Below are 27436 nucleotides of genomic sequence, written 5' to 3'. Positions count from 1 at the left end.
ACTCTATTTAAAATGTCAGGTGGGAGGCACGCACACACACAATCACACAGTGAACTCTTGCCCCTTTACTGCATTCTTTTTCTTTTTGGCTCTTATCACTACACAGCGTTATATATTTGTTTATTATCTGTCTTACTAAACTGGAAACTCAACGGGAACAGGGTCTTGGTTATGTTCAAGCACCTGGAACAATGGTTGGCAAAGAGGCAATTGGTAGATATTGTTCAATAAATGATTTAAGAAAATAAGCCTGACTAATAAACAGTGGTGGGTCCTAAGAACTGGTTCTGATATAGCAGGTAATACTTACTTTCCACAAGGAAATTCAAGGCAAAAAAATTAATAAATAAAATGCCATCTAAACATCAGCTGTAATATGCTTATGTAATATATATACATATTAATAGAATTCCAAGATAGTAATTTAAAAACACTTCTTCTCGGGGTACCTGGCTGGCTCAGTTGGAAGAGCATGTAACTCTTGATCTTGGGGTTGTGAGTTTGAGCCCCATGTTGGGTGTAGAGATTACTAAAATAAAGAAACTTTGAAAGTAAATAGATAAATAAAACCATTTCTTTTCTATACATATACTTACCAAATTACATTACATTTACATTTAGTAATTCATTTTCAGTATTTAGACAAGAAGAAAAGTATACTTAAAAGTATACTTTAAAATAAGTATAATTATTTAATAATTAATTTAAAAATAAGTATAATAATTTTCAGTATTTAGACAAGTATACGTAAAAGTATACTTAAAGATAAAAATAAAAATATTTAAAGATACAAATAGAGCACAAAATATTAAAGAATTTTATTTTTGTATTTATCCCATGGAGGATTATCTTGATTTTTCACCTGACATATTTCACTCACCCCAGAAAGAAACCAACTGTTCATCTAATCACAAAGTGCTGCTGCATTTGGTTATAAAAATGGTCTAAATTAGCTTCAGAGGGCAGAGCAATCTGGTTGTATGTGTACACCCACCTATGCAAACGTGTATTTAGTCTTGCTCCAGGTAGTAAAATTACAATACATTTATATTTTAAAGTAAGCAAACAAAAGAGTTTTGGGGTCACCACAAAATGTTTAACAACATTCAATAGTACTTTCAGTCCAGTTAGATTCACTCTTTAGAAAGGCCCAGATTTCTTTCTTTCTTTCTAACCTCATCTATAGGTCAGTTTTGACTTGGGAAAGGTACAAATAGGAATTTAGGCCACAGTCTTGCCAAAACTATCAAAAATAACTTATCATTTTCAAGTTACCATACTGTATCTTACAAATTGACATTCCATTGATCATGGTTAAAAGTAATAGTATCATATCAACATATGTAATTTTTACTTTTGCACTTTTTCCTTTCCATTACTCTTAAACCAGGAAGAAGAAAATGAAAAAAAAAAAGAAAATATTCCAATAACATTTTTTTTTAAGATTTTATTTATTGATTTGACAGGCAGAGATCACAAGCAGGCAGAGAGGTTGGCAGAGAGAGAAGGAAGCAGGCTCCCCGCAGAGCAGAGAGTCCGATGCGGGGCTCGATCCCAGAACCCTGGGATCATGACCTGAGCCGAAGGCAGCAGCTTAACCCACTGAGCCACCCAGGTGCCCCTCCAATAACATTTTAATAGCTTTCAAACTGTTACCCCAGATTATGCAAGGATTTTCTCCTAGGATTATTTGAAAAAATAATGGAAATTGAGAATGCATATGTTTCCCCCAGGAAGAGGTACCTCCTGAAATAATACAAATAAGCACATATAACTGGGCCAAGTACTGTTAACCAATGACTCCAGGATGGGAAAAAGTAGGTAAAAAAGATAAAATCAGACAACCAATAGCAAAAAAGATCAGAGGCTCATAGTTATATATGACTGTGAGATCAAGTTAAAATAATTATTGGCCTCTTTGCTCTCAAGTGGTGTGTGGTTGTATATTGTAGGTAGGAAGATGAGGAGTGATTTGTCACAGTCCTGTACCCTCAACAGAGAGAGTTCTGCTTACCTGCTTTTGAGAACTGGTTCAATATCATGTTAGCATTTAAGGAGTAAACTAAATGGTAACTTAAAAAAAAACAACAACCAAAAAACCCTACACCAACAAAGAAAAAGCTGCTCTTGTTTAGGTGGAATTTCAAGATCACTAACATAATCTGTCAGGGCACATATGAACTCTACAAGTCTCATGCTTCTGACTCTTGTCTTCAAGTCCCCAAACTGGAATAAAACCAGATAAATGCCTGAGGAACCACTTCACACCCCAAACACGTGCAAACTTTGTTCAACAGAACAGTTTACTGCCAAAATGGAGTTGGCAGAAGTTTGGAGCAAAGGCCCCCAGGCTGCATGATTTGCTGGCACCAGAGAGCTTAAAAATCTCAGCATAATACTGCTGAGTTTGAGCTCTACCAATTTGCGTGAGACTCTCCAAGTTTGACCTGAAAAAGATAGGAGCTGCCATCAAGAAAGACTTTATTAACATTTCATCCTCTACCCAGAAATAATTTGATTTCCCATTCCTGATGATCATACTTCTACATTCTTTGGTAATTTTGTTTATACTGTAAATCTAACACACTCTATTTTGAAATGCATGTAAATCCAATTTTGTTTGGTTGCTTGGATAAAGGGAGTACAGGAAGAATGACTGTAAATATACAAAATTATGACAAAGTTCTACTTAGAGAATACTCGATCCAAATAGTCCCCATACATCACAATTTATTGCCCACAAACACTGTGGCAGAAATTAAGATATAGAATAACTGTTAAGTTGCTATCAGTTTATATGTAGACGAGCTTGTATTATTACTTCTCTGAGTTTGAGCAATGGTGGTTTACTCTGTATATGAACAATTCACGAAATGAGAGAAGGAGCCAGGAAGAGTTCTTCTCTTCCACAAGGGTTAATGATAGGTTGCTATTCAGGATCTTCACAGTCTGATCCAGTTTAATGAAGAAAACTTTAATGAAGAAAACCCCAATTTTAAAATAGTTAGGGGTGCCTGGCTGGCTCAGTCTGTAGAGCATGCAAATCTAAATTTGGGGGTCATGAGTTCAAGTCCCATGTTGGGCGTAGAACTTAAAAAATAAAATTGTAGTTAGAATACTGGCAACAATACAACTAGCAAGTTTAATAATAAGCAAGAATTTATAAAAATTCTTAATATGCAGTATTGATAAAGTATGGTTTGCTTTGGAAGGTTATCTTGTGCTGGTTCAGTACAAGATCAAGTTTAGAGTAAAGATGCTACTTGCTCCTCATACAGCTAGAAAAAGAAAAAGCTTTTTAAAACCTTTCAAATATTTTCTTTCAGTAACTCCATGTATTAACCTCTTTTGAAAGGCTTTCTGTTCTTCCTCCTCTGGAACTTCCTAAGTATTCTAATTCTCGGGGATGATTTCATATGTCTAATCTCCACAACAGAGCTGGATGCATTTAGGACAAAACACTCTTCTAGGATATCAAGTTGCAGAAGACTGTAGTTTTAAGGATATTTATATAGTAGTGCTGCCACCTAAAGATGAGGTGAATAAAGAAGTAATTCAAAAGAAATGACCCATCATGCATTAAACTGTCCCAAAAAATTTTCTTACCTCTAAGGATTAATAAACATTGTGCAGTTAGTATGGAATCTGAACTGTTCCACAATAACTTTATTGCTCAGCTGTAGTTTCCTATGGCAGAAAATTCCAACCTCAAACCTTTTAGAGTCCTCTGTGAATTGGAGTCTCCAGGAATACCTCCCAAATTTGTTTCAGACATTAGGCACTGCCTAAAATACAGGAGGGAGGAAGAGGAGGACGGCATCCTCCAGGCATACCTGGAAGTAAACGATTGAAGGATTTCTGGCTTAGTGGATAAAGTAAACAATAACAGACCTAAGGTGTTTCCCTCTGTTGGTGACAAACTCCTTGCAACTCTGAACAACCGACTTTTATTTTTGTAACTCGATTTTCTCATCCACAAAATGGGGTTAATTTCAACTCACTCCTACTTGCCTCAGAGGCTTACTAGATAAGCTTCCTTAAAAAGTCTGGTCCTAATAAATTAGTGAGTTTAAAAGTCTAATGTTGGCTAATAAAAGCGTATTTTACTGTATATTGGAAGGTAACTTCAAAATAAAATATACCCAGTTAAATAAGTTTAGGACAGTGACTAAATTTTCCTAAACTACAGGCTGACTTCTCTGAGACCTATTTAAATAATGATAAAGATAAAGCTTTCTATTTATTTGCAGCTAATAATTTTTAATTGATCCATCTTCCATGTATGCAATGTGACAGGATGGCGATGTGAGAGCGTACAAAGTGAGAAAAAAGTTACCGTGCACCAAAAATCTTGTCAAACTTGGTAAGATTTCAAGAAAACTCTTAAAGGACAAATTTTATAGTTCTGCATTTCGCCCTTGCGTAGCAATTTATGAAAATTAACTCGCCTCTTAGACTTTTCTCCTCTCAGCCCAAGGACGCATAAATAATATTTATCAGGGCTTTGTCCTTAGTCACAGTCCCTCGAAGGGGCCCAGTTTCACCTACACTGCGTGGGAGGCTGGGCAGCAGCCCCACGCTTCCTGTCAAGGATTCCTGGGGCTAAAGCCCCAATGTGGTCTCCTCTTTCTTCTTTATGCTAATTCTGCCCTTCTAGCCCTCTCCGCGGGCGTCCGAAGGCCAAGGTGAGACCCTCCCGGAAGATGAAAGGCCTATTGCCTCCTGAGACTTGCGGGCGGAACGAGGGCGGGTGGAAACGGTGGTAGCTGCACCGGTAACGACGCTTAGGGCCCTAAGTTGGAGCTGATGCAGGCCCTACGGGGTTCTAGCCCCGCCTGAGCCTAGCTCCAGCCTTCAAAGCCTAACGAGAGTAAGTCCTCCTAGGGGCGCCACGGGCGGTGAGTGGAGGAAGTGCGGGCAAAGAGGCCACAAGCAGACCCCTCCTCAGACGCGCCTCAAGGCCTGGGCCGTGGGCTGTTGACGCTCCAACGGCGGAGAAAGCGCGCGCACGCGCAAGAGGGGGGCGGAGGGAGCGCGCTCCGCGCCCGCCGCGGCGGCAACTGAAACGGAGGGACGCGAGGGCGGAGGGCGCGAGCCACGGGGGGAGGATGGGGGAGAGATGGTGGGTAGCGCGGAGCGCGCGCTGACGTCGCTCGGAGTCACGCACGGAGCGCCGGGTTACGCGCCGACGTCTGGCTGCCACGACTTGCCGTCTGCGGCGGCGGCGAGCGGATCCCGCAGGGGAAGGAGGAGGAGGAGGGAGAGCCAAAGGGGCTGTGAGTGAGCGGGAGAAGCAGGGTGTGAGCCGGACTTGCCCGCGGGAGGGAGAACGAGCGAGAGCCGAGCCAGCCATCCGAGCCGCCTCCTCCTCCTCCCCTCGGCGTCCCGCCCCCGCCTGCCAGCCCGCCCTCCTTCCTCCTCAGCCGGCAGAGCCCGACTGAGGCGCCGCTCGGCTCGCGCCGCTGTCCAGGACAGGTGTGCGCGCGCGCGCCCTCCTCTCCCCCTCCCCCTTTCCTCGCGCCAGCCTAGCGCCTGCCTAGCGCGCGCCTTCCCTCCCTCCAGCCCGCGCCCTCCCTCACCTGCGGCAGGACAGCGCCCGCCCGCCCGGGTAAGCCCCTCGCGACCTTCCCTGCTGGCACTGCCACAACTCGAGGTGCCGCCCACCCCGTCCCCTTTAATTGCGCTCGTATGCCCCAGGAATAATTACTGTACCATCGTAGACATCCTCGCACCCTCCCTCCGGGGACTCTGGCAGTGCAGCAACATCCCCCCCACCCCCGTAGCGCACGAACGAAGGAACGAACTCCCACCTCCAAAAAAGAACAAAATCACACGCCCCTTTAAAAAAAAAAAAAAAAGACAATCCTACCTCCGCAGACGCTTGTAGACCACCAATGGTGACGTTTGGTTAGCAATCCCTAAGCCCCATTTCCCCTGGCCACCTTCGCCCCGGGCCTGGGACAGTGCGCCAAATGTGGCCGACACTCCCTGCACAGCAACCCTGGCAGGAGGAGAGAGGAAGGAGGGTTCTAGGCTTCACTACCAACCCCTCCTCTTCTCTGTTCAACCCCCACCCCCGCAATGCATACACCCGCCCAGGATGCGTTGTAAAAATAAAAAATAATACATTGGTGCTGACATCGCAGATGAAGGCAGGCCCAAGGATGGGTGGTCCGAACAAGACATGTTCGGAGCTAGGTCAGCTCAGCAGTCTCCTCTGCTTTTGTTTGGGGGCAAAAGGAACGGATGCGAAGCTGGAGGGTCTTCCCTTTGAGTGACAGTGGGCTCCGGAGGCGGTTTGAAATGTCTGTAGAAGGGACCCCCACAAATACATCTGCCTTGTTTCCGAACTTGGGTAGAGAAAGGCCCAAGTCCGGCTAGGGTAACTTTCTTTGGCTCCTTGCTGTCTACCCCTGAATTAATGCCACCTTCATTTCCGCTGTCTGTGAGGGACCCTCTTAAGGGTTCTAATTCGTTCTGTCGGGCTAGGTGCTTTTGGAGAGCTTTTTGGCAGTGGTGTCTATGCTTGTGTCCCGTGTCCTTGGAAGGGAGGTCCCAGTGCTTTACAATAGACGGAATTTGGTTTGACATCTTTTGGTAGACTGTCAGAGGAGAAAAGGAATTTTTTTTTTATTACTTCAAGACCCCTACTGCTTCCAACCCAAACTGACGTTTGCGAATTGCGGCTTTGAAAATTGAAGTGTTGACTAGAGTGTGGAGAGTTGCTGATTTCATTCCTTTGGGTACTAGTAAAACCTTTTAAGTATCAGCCGGAAGAGAGTGAGCTATTGACATTTGCATCGGTTCTGTTTGGGCCTTTTGGGTACATAAAATGTCGGGTTCGCAGAATCTTTGATCGAATTTAGAATGTGTGCTACGTTTATTTAACTCTTTTGCAAATGTTTAAAATGAAAACATTTTGTGAAGTGCGAGGATTCTCTTCAGATTTTGAATGTTTGATTCATATCTTTAAACATTAAAATAGCATTGGAGAGGCATAATTTCAAAGATTAGGTGAGCTATAGGAGGACGATAATGCTTTTAAAAAAAAATGATTGATGAAATACTATTACTATTTGTCTTTGTTGTTGTTAAACGCTAACATTTACTTTACCCTTCATTTTTCTGATAGATAGCCCTGAGAAGAAATGGGTAATTCCTCCACCTTAAACCCTTGCAATACAACATATCAGTTAGTTTTAATGATTTAAGTATTGAAGATAATTGTCTAGTTTAAGACACGTATTTAACCTAAGTAGTACTTGACAACACAATTTCTAATGTTCTTGCTTCTCTTTTATTCTGGAAATCTGTGGTATTAATCAGCATATTGTTTCTGTTGGGAACTCCATAATCGAAAGGGTTTATTACTCAGAGGTAGATTCCCTCCCTCCAAGTTTATTTTATATGTATGTGTTAATTTTTACTTTTAAAGACTAAAGCTGAATTAGATTATTTCAGAATCACCCGTAGTTAAGGCTGAGGAAGACTGAGGCTTTTTTCCTTCTTGTTCTGCCTAATGTTTGTTTTACTTATGAACAATTTTTTGTTGGTAAGAGTGTTAACGACATAGAGATAGTGGGATTAAAAATAAAGCAATCTCTGTTCTCTTCAAAATGTGTACAGTATTAATAAAAGAGCACAAGAAATCTAAAGATATTTATCAGGTTTTTTAAAGTAAGCAAAGTTTGAGTAGAAATAGAATATTATTTGATGATTTTTAATTAATACCTATATTTTGCTGCATATTAATATATTTCGTTTACCCTTTACCTTTTCTACATTGTATTGAAATCATCAGTTTAATTTTACAACTGTTTGTTTCAAAATAACAAATTCAAAAAGCTAGACACTAGAACTGACTTTTCATTTTCTAAGTATATTATTTAAGTAATTAGCAAATGGCTAAAAGTCTTTTCAAATCTATAGATTTTCTCATGGAGTTTCAATGTTAGGATGCAAATCTAACTTTGAAATTCTTTTTAAGGTTCTAAACTTTAAGACTTTACTCTGAGTCAATATTCTTTCCTCCCAGACTGTTAAGACTACTGTATTCTGTAGCCTGAGGAAAGCCGCCTTTCACCACCATGCCCTCCCCAGTCTGACCAATGCCCCACAATTACAGGCTTATCCTGAAATTAACTTTTTGAGTAGTGAAAATGTACTAAATATCCAATTTACCATTGAATTATTTTGGAAAAGCCATTGTTAACTTTTTTAATCTTTTAGATACATTTGTAAAATAGGAGAGAAACTGGTAGTATATAATGACAAAAATTTTATACATATATAACAAATAGTGTAACATAAGTAAGTGCATATTATGTGGAGAGGTCCAGGTCTCAGTCGTTTGCTGATTTGGGCTTAAAATTCCCAGTGTAAGCATGCAAATGATATTTAACTTGTGCTTTGTCTAGAAACTTCATCAGTTGCCTCTGCGCTGGGGAACTAAGAACTCAGTTTCTGGTGACAAACACCTTTTAAGAAAATCAGGGTGTTCCCAAACTCAAACCGCTTCCGAACCCCTGGATGTAAATATTTGGGACAGAGAGCAAGAAATTTAGACTCTAAAGTTGGTCCAAGAAGATGAGCAGTTTTAAACCGTAGTTTTCTGTCCTGGAGGAAGCAGTCATTAGTGTGGAAGAATGGGAGGGACCGGCAGGCGCGTGTACCATCTTCGCAGTCCCATTGGGCTTCTTGCTGCTGTGAACTCTCTTGAAGGGGCAAGGGCTGGGTTCTGCGCAAGGTAAACCCCAGAAGAAGAGCAGGAGCTCTTCTAGATCAGACTTATACAGATCTTAGCCTCATTTTACAGCTGGAAACGTAATACCCCGCCCTGCTCTGTGTGGAGACCCTGTCACTAAGCCTTTCTGTCCCTGTCTGGGGCCAGGGTCTATCCAGGGTCCTGATCGCTACTGTGTGAGCCTGGAGGAGCCACTGCTCTTTCTCACTTGAAATTTTGCGCAGTCGGAAGTTCGCCAACAGTTCTTCTCTCCCCTTCCCTGCAGACTTGGGGACAAGGGAGGGAGTTCAGAAAAATCAGCACTAAAGGGGTACTACGTGAATCCGGAGGATGCCCCTCCGCCCCCCCGCAACTAAGAAGTTTTTTTATGTGGCCCAAAGTCCAGATTTCTGTCTCTCAGAATGGGCCTCCCCCTCAGGGAATCATTTCAGGCACTACTGGACAGGTGGGTGGTTCTGGGGCTGGTTCCCATAGGACTACTCCAGTTTGCTCTTTGGTAGCCATCCTGCTTTGCCCTGTTTCTTGCTCTTTAGCGGGAAGTAGCAAACATCAACCCAGAGCTAAAGGAGCTAATGCTGGGTAGAACGGGACCCTTGCTAAGAGAAAAGAGAAGCTGTGAATACTTCGCAGGCAGGTTTGCCTAGGTGATGAAGGGATCTATTAGGGGACTTTGAGGGCTCAGTCATTGACAAGGCTTATGTACTAGAAGGGTCTGGGTTTCTTGATCATTACTTGATCTACCCCCCCCCCCCTTTGTTTTCCAGGAAGCTTGCGCAGCTATGTACTCAGCTGTCTCTGGGGCTGAATGAGGGAGGCAAGACTCCTTACTTTGGGGGCTGAGGGATGTTCAGTGGGAATGGAGCCCACAGATGGGACAGACACACTGTTCTAAGGATGAAGGCAGCAATCCATGCTTGAGAAAGCCAGGAGTTAGGCTGTGAGGTCTGTATCCCCTGAGCCCGGTGTAGAAGGTGATAAGGAGAGTGTAAGGGGGATCCGCTGGGGTTCCCCTGGAGATAGGCCTTAGCTTTCTCCCAGCTGTTAGAACTACAGACTGCAGGGAGGGAGTATGAGCATTTGCTGTATATCTAGGAGAAAAGAAACAGGCCCCAGATTATGCCTTAGATCTAGAAAGATGGAATTCACTTATTTCTGAGCCCGTTTCTGAGACCAGACACCCCCTTTAGCAGTCACTGTCCAAAGATTCATTGGTTAATTCGTGGTTGGTAACCTAGCTGTCACCTAAAAACCATTAATCACTTAATGTTTTACTTTTTGAGAGGTGGGGGCTCTCCTTGACACTTAAGAGTTTCTGGGAGGAGGGGTAAAACAGGCGAGCGAACCTGCGTTAATGAAACCCGTAAGGAACTGCGTTTCCCAGGAAATTCCTGACATTTTTAGCTCGTGAATTTCCTAAATCTTGCTTGGTTTTCTCCTCCATTCTGGGTCCTTCCAGTGGGGAACAAGAGTGGGTCGGGGGCTGAAGGCTCGGCGGGGCCTGGTTCATCCGCAGAGCTGGCCGGCAACCCAGGTTGGGCTCAGCCTTGAGCAGGGTGCCCCCCTTCCCCAAATCTCGGAAGGAGGAGGGGGAGGCAGGCGGGTAGTTGTGGTCCCAAAGGGGGCTGGTTGATGGTTTTTGGGTGAGTGTGGGGTTTCTTTCTGATTGTTGCTCGGGGGGAAGGGCAGAGCCAACGCGAACAGGCACTGCGGGCACCCCGGCCCTGGTGTGACTGCCGTCCTCTGCTCGGCTCCCCCCCGCCGGTGAGTGCGCCCGCCCGCCCGCCCGCCCGACTGTGCGGGGCTGCGGTTGGGGGGAGGGGGGAGCGGGATCATCTGAGGCCAGAGCCGCTGCCGTGCGCGGGGAGGGGGAGCGGCGGGAGCAAGGGGAGGGACGGGCTAGGTGTCTGCTGCTCCGCGCCACTGCTGCCGGCGCCCCGTCCTCATCCCAGGCAGCCCCTCCTGCAGCTAAGGGTTACCGCCGCACCATCTCTCCTGTTACTTGCCCGCCTCTGCGGCCAGGGCTCTGCGGTAGGAGACAGCCCAACCAGGCAGTGGGTGGGCCTGTCTGGGTTTGGGTTTGGGTCTGGCTGGGGCCCACAGGGGTGGGTGGCCGTGACTTGGTGTCCCCTGTCTGCTGCGGGCTCACTTGCCTTTCACAGGCCCTTCCCCCACATCCTCTCTTTGGGGTCACTGGAAAGCAAAGCTCAGGCCTGATCCCTGTACTTAGTATGGCAGTCCCCTTCTAACCCCTGGTCCCCCAACTCCCTGGGCCGAGGCCGCTCAGGGTCTGGCCAACAGCGACAGCCACAGTGGTGGTGGCGGCAGCAGCTGCGACGCGGCGCGTCCCCCCCCCCAAGCCAGGGGTGTGGGGTGAGGGCCGGCGGGTGGGCGCCGCCTGGCGGGCGGGCGGGCAGGGGGCTGGCATCAGGGACGGGGCGCATGTCACGTGCTGGCGGGCGGGTGGGCGCGTACAGTAGGGCGCCCTGCTACTGTACTGGGGAGTCAGTGCCCTGTTACCGGGTCTCGTCTCTCCCGCAGATCTCGCGAGAGTGGCTGACTGGCTGTGGGGGTTGCGGCGGCAGCAGGCGGAGCCGGGGAGGGAAAGCAGCGGCGGCTGAGGCGACTGAGGCGGCGGGCGGAGCGGCAGGCGGCGGCGGCGGCGCGGCGGCGGAGCGCAGCATCATGGCGGACCGAGACAGCGGCAGCGAGCAGGGTGGTGCGGCGCTGGGCTCGGGCGGCTCCCTGGGGCACCCAGGCTCGGGCTCGGGCTCCGGCGGGGGCGGTGGTGGCGGCGGGGGCGGCGGCGGCAGTGGCGGCGGCGGCGGCGGGGCCCCGGGGGGGCTGCAGCACGAGACGCAGGAGCTGGCCTCCAAGCGGGTGGACATCCAGAACAAGCGCTTCTACCTGGACGTGAAGCAGAACGCCAAGGGCCGCTTCCTGAAGATCGCTGAGGTGGGCGCGGGCGGCAACAAGAGCCGCCTCACTCTCTCCATGTCAGTGGCCGTGGAGTTCCGCGACTACCTGGGCGACTTCATCGAGCACTACGCACAGCTGGGCCCCAGCCAGCCGCCCGACCTGGCCCAGGCGCAGGACGAGCCGCGCCGGGCGCTCAAGAGCGAGTTCCTGGTGCGCGAGAACCGCAAGTACTACATGGATCTCAAGGAGAACCAGCGCGGCCGCTTCCTGCGCATCCGCCAGACGGTCAACCGGGGGCCCGGCCTGGGCTCCACGCAGGGCCAGACCATTGCGCTGCCCGCACAGGGGCTCATCGAGTTCCGCGACGCTCTGGCCAAGCTCATCGATGACTACGGAGTGGAGGAGGAGCCGGCCGAGCTGCCCGAGGGCACCTCCTTGACTGTGGACAACAAGCGCTTCTTCTTCGATGTGGGCTCCAACAAGTACGGCGTGTTTATGCGAGTGAGTGAGGTGAAGCCCACCTACCGCAACTCCATCACCGTGCCCTACAAGGTGTGGGCCAAGTTCGGACACACCTTCTGCAAGTACTCGGAGGAGATGAAGAAGATTCAAGAGAAGCAGAGGGAGAAGCGAGCTGCCTGTGAGCAGCTCCACCAGCAGCAGCAGCAGCAGCAGGAGGAGACTGCCGCTGCCACCCTGTTGCTGCAGGGTGAGGAAGAAGGGGAAGAAGATTGATCAAACTGAATGGAAAAAAAAACCCACACACACATGCACACACACACACACACAGCCACACACAGAAAATATACTGTAAAGAAAGAGAGAAAATAAAAAGTTAAAAAGTTAAAAAAAAAAAAAAAAGAAATAACTGTTAACTCCAAGGGAGCACCACCCACAGAACCTCCACCAACTGACAGTTTCTCTTCCTGACTTGCCACCCATCGCTGGATGTTGTCCACTTTATCCACCATATAAAACAGTAAGCAGCTGCTAAAAACAAAAAACAAAAAAAATACAAAAAGTAATAACATTATATGAACTGTGTTTCCTACTTGATTAAAAAATATAAAGAACTGAGTGTTTATTTCCCTAATTAACCAAGAACTTTTGTACACGTTTAAGCTATTATTATTAAAAGTGTTTGCAAAATGGTCAAGATTATAATATTGCTGAATTATATAAAAGTCCTTTTCATGTTGAGCTAACATTTGACTTTAGCACAAAAAAGAGATATTTTAGAACACGTAAAATAATATTTTTAGTTTTTCTCATTTTGTTACCAAATTTCAAACCTTACATGGAGGTTATTATAGTATATTTGACACCCTATATACCTGTGATTAGAGATGTGTATATATATGAGGGCTAGGCATGCTGTGTGTCTGAGCTTTGTCTAAATGTTATGCAGAAGTTTGTAGAGTTAAAGGTACGTAGGTTTAATTCATGCAAGGTAAACAATAAGTGCTCTCTTTTATACAATATGCATTGCATCTGGACCTTAAACATATAAAAATGGTCAGTGAAACTTCTGTGAACATGAAGAAATTATTAAAAAAGGCATTTAAATGAAATTTGCTAAGTTGTGATTTTTACGGTTGGAACCAAAGTTATTCAAATAGTAAAAGGAAAAAGAGAAAGAAAGATAAAGGAAATCTCCCATAATATTTTTCTGCATCTGTTTGCTTTGACTGAGTAGGTGTTTTGTCATTATTGTGTATATGAGATGTATCGTTCATAATATATTTTTTTTATTATGTGTAGAAAGATTTTAAAAACTAACGTGCAGCAATTTCCAGTGAACCTGTACTTGGACATCAGGTAGCGAGTCTATTTGTGGTCACTAGCACTGTCTCCTAAACTAGTAAGAGGTCTGAAGCTGTTCTTTGATTTTTGCCAGTGCTATTAACTTATGTAGACCTGTTAAAAAGCAGAGCAACACAATTATAGTTATCCTACTGAGCCATGGATTCTGAGTTTCATTTTAAAAGTGAAAGCCAAGTTGGTATGTGTAAAGGATTTCCATGTAGCTGTGGTGCTAGTTATTACTGGCTACATTATATGCTAAATGTATTTGTGTTCCCCAAGTGTACAAGCCTTCTATCAAAAGTATGTTCTATAACTCATATAATTCAAGGTGTAGGGTATGAAAATGCAAAGCTTAGGAGAGCACTTTACCAAGTTGGTGTCCTCCAAACTGAAATTGTTTGTAACGATAGTCTTTACAGGATTTCATTTAAAGATGTTCGTGTGCTTTTAATTGACAACTAACTTCTTGCTGCTGTATAGTAAAATATTAATATATTTTTATCATTAAACTGCTGCATGACTATCATCTTTGAGTGAAGAGAAAATGTTATAAAAAAAAAGATGCCTTAAACAGTACATTTTGATTTGGAATTCTGTAGAAAGTATTTTGGTTAAAAAAAAAAAAAAAGGATCTTGTCTGACATAGAGAGTTCTGGGAATGGAATTGTTTCTTAGCAATCCAGCCATATAGATCTTACTGCTGTATGTAGAAGACACCACCTGTAGGAGCTGGAAGGTATCAGTGCTTCTCACATTGTAAAGCATTGGCCTAGGAAGGTGAAACAGTGGTCTTTTTGAAGGATTTTTTTTTTTTTTTCTGCTGGTTCTTTGGGTTTTGATTTGATATTTTAAGCTCCCTGGTTGAGTGTGTTGTCTTTGTTTTTGAGATCTACTGTATGTGTTGAATAACAAGCTATTTCCATTGTACTGTGCATTTTCCCATTAAATTGTTTGCTTTTAATATTCATACAATGTTAAATATGAGGTGACCGTACAATAGTTAGGAATTTCTTTACTTACAAAAATCACTGGAAATGATTAAATTGCTTTTCCCCTTCCCCCAAGGTGCATTTTTCTTATTTCCATATAGTAAAGTTGAGCTTTTACAGTGCATAATGTGACATTTGGAATGCTTATCAACTGCATGTAAACATTAATAACCTGCACTTTTTTGTCTTAAGGTTTGTTGAGCTGTTTTGTTCACTGTACTTTTACTGTGATATGGAAAAGACTGCATTCTCTGTGCTGTTACTAGTTAGGAAAGAGAATTGCTTTGATTTTGTCTCTTGTTTACTATAGCTTCTTAAAGTTAAGCCTTGTACTACAGGTTGTTGGAGTACTCCTAGATCAGTGTTTCATAGTAGCCAGCAATAAGTAGTGCAAGTCAACAAAAACACAGCAAACTTAGGCAAAGTGTCCTTTCTTTGAGATGCGAGTTCTTTCATGAGGTTTTCTTTAGGGTCAGAGTTACCTAAAGTGAAGCCTTTCTTACCTACAGACTTCAGATTCTGCTTGGAATCCTACCGGATCAATAAGCACATATATTGTGCAACAGTCTTTACACTATAACAGTTAAACACAATCTTACTGAGATTTTGAAACCAGTGTCTGATTAATGGTCAGTGGGTTTAAAAAGAAATCCACATGCAAATCTTTTAAGACTTGAGAGGTGATCTTAGAAAAGACTAAGTGTCTGTAAAGATGCTCTTTTTTGCATCTTACTTTACCTCCCCAAGCACCCTTCCAACCTTCCCTTCCCTCTACTGTTTCATCCTTTCCTCACCCTTCCTCCCAGGTGCTCGGTACTTTACCAAGGTTCTCTATCTCAGTGTTTTATGTTGGAGTTTTTCCTTGTTTTTATTTTACTAGTTGGTATACCCTGTTTGTGCTGAAATGGAAAAGGAGATGGTATATTTGACCATATGTGTTATTCATAGAAGACAGTATGATCAAATGTGCCAAAAACAAGAACTTAATTCCTGACAAGTATGCCTTATTTTTAATGATCTGCTTTGTCTTACGATTAAGGTCCAAGAGCTTGGTTAAACTATATTATTTGCCTAAGTATAAAAGAAAACTTGAAATGCATTGCAATATTTACGTTCTTTAAAATGAGAGACACTGTCAAGTAATTTAATCCAGAGATCAGCCACCAGATTTGAAATGCCCATATATGTGTGTGTGTTTGGTGTTGTTTGTTTTTTTTTTTTTTTCTTTTAAATCACCAAATCTTTTTTTAAGCTATTTTTTATTTGTGCCTCCTATTTATCATGCTGATGTTAGAAGCAGCAGTCATCCAGCCACAGAGGGAGCTAAAGTTAACTAACCAGAACTGTAGAAATCATTATACATGCCTTTGACAACAAAGGAAGTTCATAAGAAAAGCCATGTCGGCTTTTCCTCTACTAGATACAGATTGAAGGTAGATGAATATTTGCCAAATGGAAAGGAGAGACAATGTGAGTCAGGAAAGACAAACTTTCCCAGCTTCCTAAAAGCCATGGAGAGTAGAAACCAAAACCAACAGGGAAATAAAAACCTTGAAAGTCTCACTTTCTAGTCCCATGCAGGGGTTGAAATTTGACTCAAAGTGGAAAATATATTGATATGTTTTTTTAGGTCTTCACATCTAGAGATGGATAACTATTCCAATTTGATTTTTCAGGTAATGGAGAAAGCTGCTAGTAATTTTAACCCCTGCCTAAAGAAGACAGATAATTTCATTTGGGAGCAAATACTTATTGCCTTGAAAAATAGCACTGTAATAGCCTATGATAATTAGTTGTAGAATAACCTTTATCCCTTTTAAACTATGCAAATTATTAAATAAGTGTAAATTAGGACTCAATTAAAGATAGTTGATTATATTGCAATCAGATGGCATTCACAAACTTAACTGGAGCATATACAAATGAAATCTATTAGTCTAAGAGTTTTGTATGCTAACAGAAAAATATAATTTAGCTACCTATTCTAAAAATGGTGAATATTATTAATATTGTATAATAGGACTGGGAAGACTGCCTCCTTTTTTGAAGAGAGAGAGATTAAGGATTTTTATAATTGTTTTTCATCAAATTTTAATATTTTTGTCAAATTTTTAGGTATTTAATTTGTAAAACAGTTTGCTTTGTACTGGCATACAGAAAATAGGGTATTGATTTTAAACTTTTTGAAGCCAAGTGATCAAGTACATTTGTAATAAAAGTCAATGGATCTTATCAGTTGTACTCACTGTTTTCATTTCTTACTCTTATTAATACAGGAATGCTATACTTTTTCTGCAGGAACACTACTAAATTTGGGTGGAAGGGAGGGGAAGAGATAAGTCTGTTGATAATGAGAATCTGGGTGGGTAACCATGGCCCAAGCACTTTATATGATCTTGAAGTCAGTTAAGATTTGGTATATTAAAGAAGATGCATATGTCAATTTTTTTCTTCCTGTTTTCATATGGAACTTGACGTTTGTGAGGATTATCTCATTCATTGTTGCTGTGCTTTAACATTTTGCATTTGGCACTGTTGAAACTTTCTAAACATATTTTTCTTTTATGACATTTTGAGTATATGCCAGCTGTGGTGAACCCACCATGGGCATGATTATTACTTCTGTCTCCCACATGTGGTTCGCCCTCTTTTCTTCAATATTCCCGCTCATTTTTTTCATATTTTACACACACACACACACACACACACACACACACAGAGATTACCACATAATTTTAGAATGGAGATTTCTGAGATTGTTGCTGTAGTTGTTTTCATAACTCTACAATTCATTTTCTTTTACATGTGAACATACTTTTAATATTTTTCCCCATTTAAAAAAATGAGATACCAAATCTAATGACTTTTTTCCCTTTTCTGAGTTTTTTCAATATCAGAATGAGATCCTGCTTTCTATGTAAAAGGATGCTTAAAAAAGGGGGGAATCTTCAGCAACTTAGGTTTGGAAACAATTGGTGATAACTCTGAGTATAACATTTATAGTTGAATATCTTTAAATTTGAGTATCTTAATGATTTGGAGAGAGAAATATTTTTTCGTGAGAGTGGAATGAATAGGAAAGAATTTATTGGAATTGCTTATGTAAGCAAATTCACAAGTTATTTGTGTTTTCTGTTAAAATTTATCCATTTCTAAATCATAAATTATAATATTCCTGGGTTTTTTAATTGCAAGTTAACTGAATTTAGACCATTTGTAGTAGAGTACACTATAAAACTAAAATGATCACTGCTATTAAATTTACTCTTTTCACCCAGCTGCATTAATTACCATAGAGAATTTGCAATATATTTTTAAGAAAACCTGATTTTAATATTTGGGGAGTTATTTTATCCTAAAAACCTGAATTTAAGGCCTAGGCCATTTGACAGGCTCTTTTCAAACAAATTTCATTATTATGGGTTAAGTGAGGATCATCTAAACTAGCATTATCATGTCAGGTAGAATTTCATAATGCAAAAACAGCCAAGTGAAAAGTAAACAATATGATTGGTTCAAGCCAACAATTTGTCATCTTACAGCTGCTAAACTGACTACCAAGTTTTGATGTTGAATGGTCTAGGCAATTTATGTCTTTAGGAAAGCTGAGTATGGCAAAGGTCATTTGTTAGAAACATTTTTCTTAAAAAAGTTTCATAATTACTCATGTATTTTTATTTTGTCCCCATATTACGTTTGATATTTGTTTTTTCTTTTCTTTTCTTTTCTTTTTTCCCCTGATGTGCTTTGCTTTTGTGAAAATTGTCTTGTTTGATAGGTAGAAACATGGTGGTGATCCTCTATGTAAAATAAAGTTAATTCTTAAGGACCAGAAATATTTTACTCATTTTGGAATTGCAAGATTTTTTGAATTTTCATGAAAGCATGCTTTGTTTTGATGACTTTAGCAGTTTGCTTATTAAGAATTTTGTAACATTTCATAGGAAAAAATTAAGCTAAAAGTTTAATTTTCTTGATTTAGGGTGCACTTTAATAATTTGAGAGGCCTCCAAGTTCAAGGACCAAACCTTTATATTCTGGAATTTTGAGAATCATGGAAGTACTCTTCTTAACATGTGTTTTAGTCTAAACTGCATTAAAACAGAAGGATCCTCAGAGGACTTAGGATGTCCTTATTGTGAAGTAGCAAACTTACGGGACAGGTGACTTATGTATTCACCTTGACTAGCTCAACCAGTGATGGGCATCAGGTAGTGAATTATTAGACACATGTTGGGATTGGGTCAAGGACCCATTCAGCTGGAATGGATTTGCAATTTCCAGTGTAGGTAGTTGGTGGCATTTGACCTACCTCCCTACCATATACGTTTGGCTTTTTTTTCTCCCATTCTCCTTTTTCCTTGTTTTGCTCTCCTTCTTTATTCTTTTCTTTACCATAGGCCTGCCAGTGACACTCAAGCTTACCCCTTTAAGAGGGAAGTAAAGAAATTGCTGGCTCCTGCCTTAGAACATGGCTAACTGATCCCAGAAAGATTTCTGTATAATGCGGTAATTGGGCAGTTTTTTTTGAGTGCTATTTTCCCCATAGTCTTAAGCTGGCAATCTGAAGGGCATTGACGTTGTTTTAAAAAAATTCATGTATTGAAGAAAGTAAGAAGTATGTGTATTTTAGGTAAGTTACTGGGGGGTGAGATTTATTATGGTTTGGAAATTGGAGAGCAGAAAGGGAAGAACTGTTCAATGTGTTCATGATTTGGAGTGTGAGAGTTATATAAGGGAATGGTTTGGTGGTAAAATGGGAGAAATTTTAGGTAGGAAAAGATACTAAGGTGGAGTCTTAAATGAGCGTTGTTTGCCAAGGACAATGAAGTTGATCTTCACTAATGAAGTTTCAGTAAAGCCAGAGAAAATGGTTCCCTTGTTGGTTATGAGAAAGCTGTTGTTCTCTAGCTAGATATGATGATGATGATGCATTACACAAATCTGCTTTCAGGTGTAGGATGTTTGCTTTTCTGGACAAATTAAGTAGCACAATTGTGAAATGACAGCTTTTCTGGTCAAAGCCTCTTGGTACTGGGGACTTACTATTTTGAGGGAAAGAAGATAAAATTTCAAACTTTTTCACTTATTTTTAAACTATCAGAAATATTTATTATACAGATTATTTTCCTGGGCTCATGTTACAGTGTAGTTTAGCTTTACTTTTCAAAATGGTCCTTAGTTCATAAAATCCATATCATACCTTCATTTTATAGAACCTTGAGTCTTTGTCCACATTAATTTCTTACAAGAGGAGAGTAAACCAGGTAAAAACACTAAACTGCAATTTTAGGTATCTTTTTCATTTCTTTTACATTTGCATTCCCAAAATTTAAGACTGTGGACTTTATGACCCTCAGTAATACTATATTTCTGAAATTAGACAACATACCTCCCCAAACTCCAATTTCTGTTTGTATTTCCACTTTCTCTGTTACTTTAAAATTGTAGAATTCCCAAGTGTTCAGTGGTGGCAGATAATAATATAATTTAATATATCTTGGAAGTTCTTGTGTTCTTCGTAGGGTGAACTGGTAGTGTCTAGATTTCTGTTCCCAATATCCCAGGAACATTTTTAATTATCTAAGATGAAGAATTACTATTATATTTTGTTTTTTTAATTACACAATTCAAGCATATTTGGACTCCTTTTTAGTTTAACATGGACTTATTCTCAGTAATTCTGACAGATTATTTCATTTTACCCTATCTGTATATATATTAGTGATAAAATTTCTTGGGTTAAAAAAGAGGTTCTATTTTGTATCTGGAAAGTAACTTTTTTTTTTAACAAATGCCAAGCTCATTAACAATAAAATTATTATAATTTATTTTTTAGAATTAGCATTTTAGTATGCTTTTCCCATCTTACAGATTTTAAATTATTATACAGTTACATTCTATAACTTGTTTAAATCTGTGCAGAGCCTTCTTAAATAGCCTCTCCCTTAGGAATTGTTTTTAAAAAATGAATTCCCAAGTCTAGTCAAGAACCAGTGATTTAAATGACTGCCTTTGAAAGGATTCCTTGAGTCTAGTCAATGGAGATAAATGATAGCCCATTTCCATGCTGCATACAGTTGTTAGGGTTTATAGAGTTATCAATATGTAAAAGTACAAAAGCAGGAAAGATGTAAAGTTGCCTATAAAATTTCTAGTTTTCATTATTTGCACTATTTATCTTTGCACTTGATTTTTTGAAAGTTAAGACTAGTCACTTTCACTTTTGTTTCTAGTCTTCTAATTTCTTACAGAATTATTTCAATATCCCACCCAAAGCAAAACTTATATGCAATTAAATATGCTTTATAAGTCCAAGAAAATATTTCTTAGTGTTAGCTATGTAGAATGAAAATTTGTTTTGATAAAAGTTTTTAATATGGGCCTTTATTTGCCAATATAATCCTTTGTAAATGTGAGCTTTATTAAACTATTTGAATAGACAAAGTGAAAGCTTAGGGTAGAAAAAAAAAATATATATATATGTATATGAAACGATGTCTTTGAGATCCAGCTTCCAGCCTGAGATGGCCTGGTTTTGGAGTGTTGATTTATTTTCACTGAAGTCAATGAGATCTGAGTCTAGCTGGGTAGTGGCTTAAAAAGCTGGAAGCAAAGTGGGTGGCAATTGGCAGCTCCCTCTTTTATGTAGTTTTCCATAATGCTCATAGAGTTTCATCATGGTCTATATGATATAACTGATATTGAAATAATTACATGAAATGAATATTCCTTTTTGGAATTCAAGGTTCACTCACTTTTTGAGGGGGGGAGGGCGGCAAGGGATAAGAGAATTTATTTTAACTAGAAGCATTCTTATAACCTCAAGATGTGCTCTAGGAAGAATAGGAGAACAAAATGTGTACCTGTGAACATATTTTTTGTCTTAGTGAGATTGTACAACACAGTGTTCAAAATTGAAAAAAAAAACCCAAAAAACAAAAAAAGTTCGACAGTTTTGTCAATAGAACAGAATGTGTTTTGGCTAAAATTAATTTTTGTACACTATTTAATTATTTCATTTTATAGTCCCTTCCCTGTATCCTTTTGGGCGCTTCATACTTTAACAAGTGAGAGGCCTCTCTTTAGATCTGGTTTATTTTTGGAATGCCTGAGTGTTTTTCTCGATTGGGGTGGGGGGGCGCACAGAGTCGTGTTTTAATTCTTGACATGCTCTTCTCAGCATGTTCTGGTAGTCATTCTCGATCTCATGTTTATAAATTCTGTTGAAAATTCAGTGATGTATTGAAGTGGGTAAGTCCTCTATGACATAGTGTGAATGTTTGTGGCTGGACTTTATTGTAGAACCTTGTGGGTTTGTTTTCAGTTGGGATAGAAAGTTAAACTTCCATTGTTCAAATTTTAGGTTTATCTAGTGGAATTGTGCCCGATAGTTGTCTAACTATGGACCAATTTGGGGGAATGAAGGTTGACAAATGTGTATTTGACTCTAGATAATCCTTTACTCAAAATCGTAAATTAAAGGCTATATAGTATTAGAGTTGTCTTAAGTTTTAGGTTGTCAGATCTTTAAATGTGGATGATGATCAGCATTGTGTTTATGAATTTCCTTAGGGAAAAGAGAAAAATTCAGTCTCCAAACCTTTTCTTGGAGACTAAACTTACCATATATGGAAAATGAAAATATTTTAGAAAGTGTCTTTGATTATTTTTTAATGGAGTTTAATCAGCTTAATTAATTATTTTTCCTAGGTTGAAGCACTTATTTCCCAAATTTGAATAAAGGGAAAAGATCAGCAATTTGGCCCCTTTTTTCTGAGGCCATTTTTAGTTTTCTGCCCCCATTTCCCAACCCTAGTATAAAATGAATTACGGGTATCCCTCTAAGTCCTTATAACCCCTTTTTTGAGATCACAGAAACCTTTGATAATCTGATGAAAGTGATGGACCCTCTCCCCAGAAAAAAAGAAAAATGCACATACACAGATAATTTTACATGCAACCTCAGGGGCATCACACATCTGAAACCCAAGATAAGGATCTCTGCTCTAAGTAAACTCTGTAGAGAAAATTTTAATGCAATTAATTGACAAAATTAAGAATTAACTATTGGCTTAAAACATTTCAGATTGGAATTATTGTTAGATGGTGGCCCCTACTAGCAAAATGTGACATTGCAACCAGCTTTGTTAGACATCCAGATGGAAGGGAAAAAGAAGCAATGTTCTGAGAGCTATTTATAAGGAGTCAGGGCATCTTTAGACGTGGGAGCCATTCCTGGTTCAAGGCAGGGGTCAGGGTGCCTGACAGCTTCTAGCAGGGTAGAGTTTGATAAACCACAATGCTCAGGATGCCACGGGGTTAGCCATTATCTTAACCCCTTCCTCACCAAAAGATTTTAGTTTTGTCTATTAGGAAAAAAGATGTCACTGGGAAAAAAGATTTGCCTTACAACTTTGCTGGAACACATCAGTTTGGTGACGTATGGGACACCAGTATTATTTGTGAGAAGGTACATAAAACCAAAGTAAATTATTCTCTATGTAGAACATTATTTACTAGTAACATTTGTTTGGATGTATTAGCTTTGACAATTTTTACCAGTAAATATTGATTTTATTTAAAACTGGGAATCCAGTTTATAAATAGGATAGTTATTGTATCTGTCCTTTCCCCTATGTAAAGAATAGTTTAAAGATTTATGCATACTTTTTACTTTTCTCTCTTGATGCCATGGAGTGGGGTGGGTGGGGTGGGGGGAGATTTTTGAGTCAATGACTGACAAAATGTCTTCTCCAAATCTAAAAATTGAGAAATCAGCACTTTAAGTCCTAACTCTACACCATTTTAGTGCATGTATTAGTTTTCATAATGATTTTTGGTGCATGCCTTTGGGCTTCTTCAAAAGTGTATAATAGGAAAGTATATTTCCTTTCTTAGAAAGGAGATTTTTTTTCTACTTTGCAACTTGTGATTACAAAAATCTTCCTCTGTGGGAAGATTAACCATGTATTGAACTACTGAAAAGTATATATTTTTAGATATACAGAAGGAATCTACATGGAGCAGCATTCAGACCTATATAGAAGTCATAGCATTCTGTATAGGACCAAAAAGGAAATAACATTAAACACTTAAACAGACTTTGTTGGGTAGAAATACCTTTAGATCTTGCATTGACTTCCAAAAACAAAATACCACAGAAGTTTGCTGAAAACTTTTGTTGTTTGAATTTTCTCTGTCAGTGTATTTAGCCCAAATACAACAGCTTTGGGTTAAACACATACTTAAGAATCAAAAAAACAAAGCTAACTAAATAGATCAGTCTGGTTTGTCAATCAAGCTTGACTGAAATAAGTAAACTAATCACCTGGAACATGAAAAACTGTCCAACTCCTCTAAGGTTTTTGACAAAATAACCTTGGCTGATGTGGGAAGATACCCACTTTGATTTCTGACCTGACAGTGAAGATTCATGCTTGACATGATTTCAAACCTGACAGTGTCTGTTTAAGGAGCTATGGTACAGTTTGCTAATTCAATCCCAGATACCTGTTGATTACCTGTGAGATCTAGAGTCCAAAGTAGCCAGCAGCCATATCCCTGAGTGCTCTGTGCCCATCAGATCTCTTAAAGTAAGCAGGGTTGGGACAGGTCACAGCTCAGATGAGTGACCTCAGGTGCTGTGGACAGCCCCAGATTCAAGAAATGTATCTGTTTTCTTGGGAGTCATCACTGAACTAATGTCCCACATGGCATTACTTACTGTAGATGCTCTCTCAGAGGAGGCCCGGAGCACACATCCTAATCGCTTGTGGTACTCAGAGAGGGGGTGCTAACTCTGAGGCCCTGGCTAAATTCCAGTTTAGGGATGTGGGTCTTCTTCTTGCCATTCTAATTGGAAATTGCATCGCTTCCCATTTTCCCTGTTGACCTCAGTGCAAACTGCATTAGTCTGTTTCTTTGCCCTGGTCCCAAGTAAGATGCTGGTGTGTATTATATGGGCCATGTTCATGCCTTATCTTAATGCACAAGAGTTGAGGAATGAGTAAGCTCCATATCAAAGTGCCCTGTAGTTAAAGGGGAACTCTTGTGATGCTTTGGAGGTGAAATGGGCCCTTTTAGACTAAGTTGAGAATATGCACTGGCCGGAGCCTTCCAGCCACAAGGTGTGAATTGAAACCTATTTCCCTCTTTTCTTATAGCATGTTGAGAAAATCTGTTGGGTTTTCAGCAGTCAGGGAAGGCCGGAGTTCTGCAGCTTTAATCTGGGTAACTGAGGCTGGTTGGGGCAAGACTTTGGTTAATTAACTGGGTTCTCAGATGCCACAGACTCCGTGAAAAGTCACCATTATTTTCAATGGTTGTGATAGAATTTCCCCCCAGTAGCCATTATTTTAGATTATATTGCAGAGTTGCTTTATTTGAGCTTTTCATGTATACACAATCCCAAACTGGAAGAAATAATTTAAAAAAAAAAAAAGGAATCCTGCTGTGAAAGATATATATTACTCTAGATTTTTCTTACTGTAAATATTGTAAGATTGTAATACTGTCGATATTTTATTAACCAACAAATGTTAATCTATGTGAATTCAGACTTATTTTAAATGTGCTTCTTATTTACTGTGTGTGGTCCCTGTTGCTGACAGTATTAAGTTATATTCTGATGTAAGATTAACTTTATTAAAGAATGTAAACATTAATGTTTCCTTATGGGAAAACAAATAAAGTATAAAGAAGACAATTCTTTTCATTAAAATATACTGTGTATTTACACTTGCTAGACCCAGCACCACTTATAAATTTAGTACACCGTTCAGAATTTTTAGTTAACACGGCTGACATGGTTGTGCTCTGTTTGAAAGTCTAAGAGTAGGTATTGTTGGAATATAAAGTTTGTATTTGTCTGCTGTGAATCATAATCTTGAAATTTCTAATCAAGTTTGTAAAAATTTTTATAGTAAAACATTTTAATGACAATTTAAAAGTTTACTTCTCTAAAGAATGGTCAAAACAGTATCCTTTCAAAAATAGAATTGTTCTTTAATATCTTTCCAAACTGACTTTGGTTAAATGGACCAGATGTGTATTAGTTAAAATTTAGGACAAAGTTGTGATATTCTTTGAGTTTACAAGTTAATCCTTATTGGAAATGTGCCAATTATACAGTAGAATATCATTAATTTGCACTGTTTGGGGACCCCATTAAGAATGCTGAATTTTGCCAACTAAGAAGTAAGCAAATGCAATTTAAAAAGTAAATCTGAGCATTCTGTATTAAATATGTGCAGTTATTATCACATGAAGAAGCGCAGTGTGTCGGGCTGTAATATAACCATACTTGCTGTCATGTTCTCCCATCTCAGTGCTGGGAACTCACCATGTGGAAACCAAGCAAATGTGTTGTGCATCAGCCGGCTTGAGTTTGTTCAATATCAAAGCTGAAACTAGCGAGGTCTGCTGTACTGCTTATTGAAGTATTGTGATTCTTTTAGGCATTGATTCTTACAAAATATATACTGTAACAGTATACTTTGTACAGATTTAAATTTTATTTGAAAAAGAAATAAAGTAGGCAAAAAAATAAAGATGTTTATTTTTCATGTGACTATATAAACAGATCAGTCTTTTGTTTCAGTGTCTTTTGGGGGGGAATCTGGTTGTTCTTGCATTTTTTTTTCTGATAGATGGAAACCATTTTTAGGACTCAGTAACAGGTATACATGCCTGATCATTAATTGGCTGTAAGCTTTAAGTGTGTTTTCTCATACTGGAAAACTCTATTTTCTACTTTATTTTAAAACACATTTATTGGGGCGCCTGGGTGGCTCAATCATTAAGCGTCTGCCTTTGGCTCAGGTTGTAATTCAGGGTCCTGGGATTGAGCCCCAGAGCCCGGTGGGGAGTATGCTTCACCCTCCCCCATTCCCTCCTGCTTGTGTTCCCTTTCTCCCTGTCTCTTTCTCTCTCAAATAAATAAATCCTTAAAAAAGTAAACAAATGTCTTTAAAACACATTTATTTATTTCTAAAGACTTTATGTGAATGACTTGCCTATCTTTTTGAGTAGTTTTTTGGGTTTTTTTTTTAAAGATTTTTTTTATTTGAGAAAGAAAGATAGTACAGAAGCAGAGGCCGAGGGAGAGGGAATGAGAGAAGCAGATTCCCCACAGAGCAGGGAGCCCAGACATGGAGCTCAATCCCAGGACCCTGGGATCAGGACCTGAGCTGAAGGCAGACACTTAACCGGCTGAGCCACCCAGGCGCCCTGAGTAAGTTTTATAAAATTCTCTCATAGAATGATGATTAACCTAGCCCATCACAATTGAAGAAAAAAAGAAAAACTTTTCCCATAAATCATGCGCCTTTCCCATGGAAGGGTTTTTAGTCTTCTGTCATTTTTAAATTTGAAGTTGGTTTAGGGTAGTGGAAGACTTACCAAAGAGTACATGACAAAACATGAAGAGAATCTTATATAGAAAATAGAGGCTGTGCTTAAAGATCCTTTCAGAACTGCTTTTCTGGTGAACAGAGTGGTAGAGAGTGAAGTTACCAATGAAAATGTGGCCCAGGTGTGATCGTTCAGAATAGTTTTTATGAGGTCTTCTTACAGAAGGTCAGATTATTGGACTAAAAAAAAATCCTAGTTTTGTCCTCTAATTCAAAAACCAGTGGAAGGGGCGCCTGGGTGGCTCAGTGGGTTAAGCCGCTGCCTTCGGCTCAGGTCATGATCTCAGGGTCCTGGGATCGAGTCCCGCATCGGGCGCTCTGCTCAGCGGGGAGCCTGCTTCCCTCTCTCTCTCTCTGCCTGCCTCTCTGTCTACTTGTGATCTCTCCCTGTCAAATAAATAAATAGAATCTTTAAAAAAAAAAAAAAAAAAAAAAAACCAGTGGAGGCCTTAGGTGTCTGACATTTTCCCCAGACTTTAGGAGTATAGTTAGAAGTATTATTTCTGCTTTTTCCTCATTTTACCCTTGCTGATGCTTTCACTTACCTTCAGGCTGGATAGAAGGAGACT

At 40.3% G+C, this 27436-nt stretch overlaps 2 protein-coding genes across 5 annotated transcripts; both read left to right on the top strand.

The window, feature by feature from the left end:
• The first annotated feature begins 5166 nt into the window (after window positions 1-5166).
• On the top strand, window positions 5167-12478 carry PURA (purine rich element binding protein A). 4 transcript variants are annotated; one of them, XM_045998999.1, is made up of 2 exons: window positions 5167-5475; window positions 11282-12478. In XM_045998999.1, exon 2 carries the CDS (start codon window positions 11426-11428, stop codon window positions 12392-12394), a length of 969 nt encoding a protein of 322 aa, XP_045854955.1. In that variant the 5' UTR covers window positions 5167-5475; window positions 11282-11425; the 3' UTR covers window positions 12395-12478. The 4 variants fall into 4 exon arrangements, with proteins under 4 accessions (XP_045854955.1, XP_045854954.1, XP_045854956.1 ...); XM_045998998.1 differs by having other exon boundaries at window positions 5167-5608; XM_045999000.1 differs by lacking the exon at window positions 5167-5475 and adding an exon at window positions 8202-10771.
• A 10726-nt stretch (window positions 12479-23204) lies between these two features.
• Window positions 23205-26006, top strand: LOC123938054 (IgA inducing protein). The gene has a single exon (XM_045999001.1). The coding sequence runs from the start codon at window positions 25702-25704 to the stop codon at window positions 25861-25863; it is 162 nt and encodes a 53-aa protein (XP_045854957.1). The 5' UTR covers window positions 23205-25701; the 3' UTR covers window positions 25864-26006.
• The last annotated feature ends 1430 nt before the right edge of the window (window positions 26007-27436 follow it).

The sequence above is a fragment of the Meles meles genome, chromosome 3 (assembly GCF_922984935.1).
Source record: "Meles meles chromosome 3, mMelMel3.1 paternal haplotype, whole genome shotgun sequence".
In the NCBI taxonomy this organism is placed as follows: Eukaryota; Metazoa; Chordata; class Mammalia; order Carnivora; family Mustelidae; genus Meles; species Meles meles.
The sequence above is the reverse complement of the archived record's forward strand: the minus strand, read 5'-3'. Positions and strand labels throughout refer to the sequence as shown.

Excerpts from the sequence above, each read along its gene's own strand:
- LOC123938054 (XM_045999001.1), top strand. The coding sequence starts at position 25,702 with ATGTGCAGTTATTATCACATGAAGAAGCGCAGTGTGTCGGGCTGTAAT.
- PURA (XM_045998997.1), top strand. The coding sequence starts at position 11,183 with ATGTCACGTGCTGGCGGGCGGGTGGGCGCGTACAGTAGGGCGCCCTGC.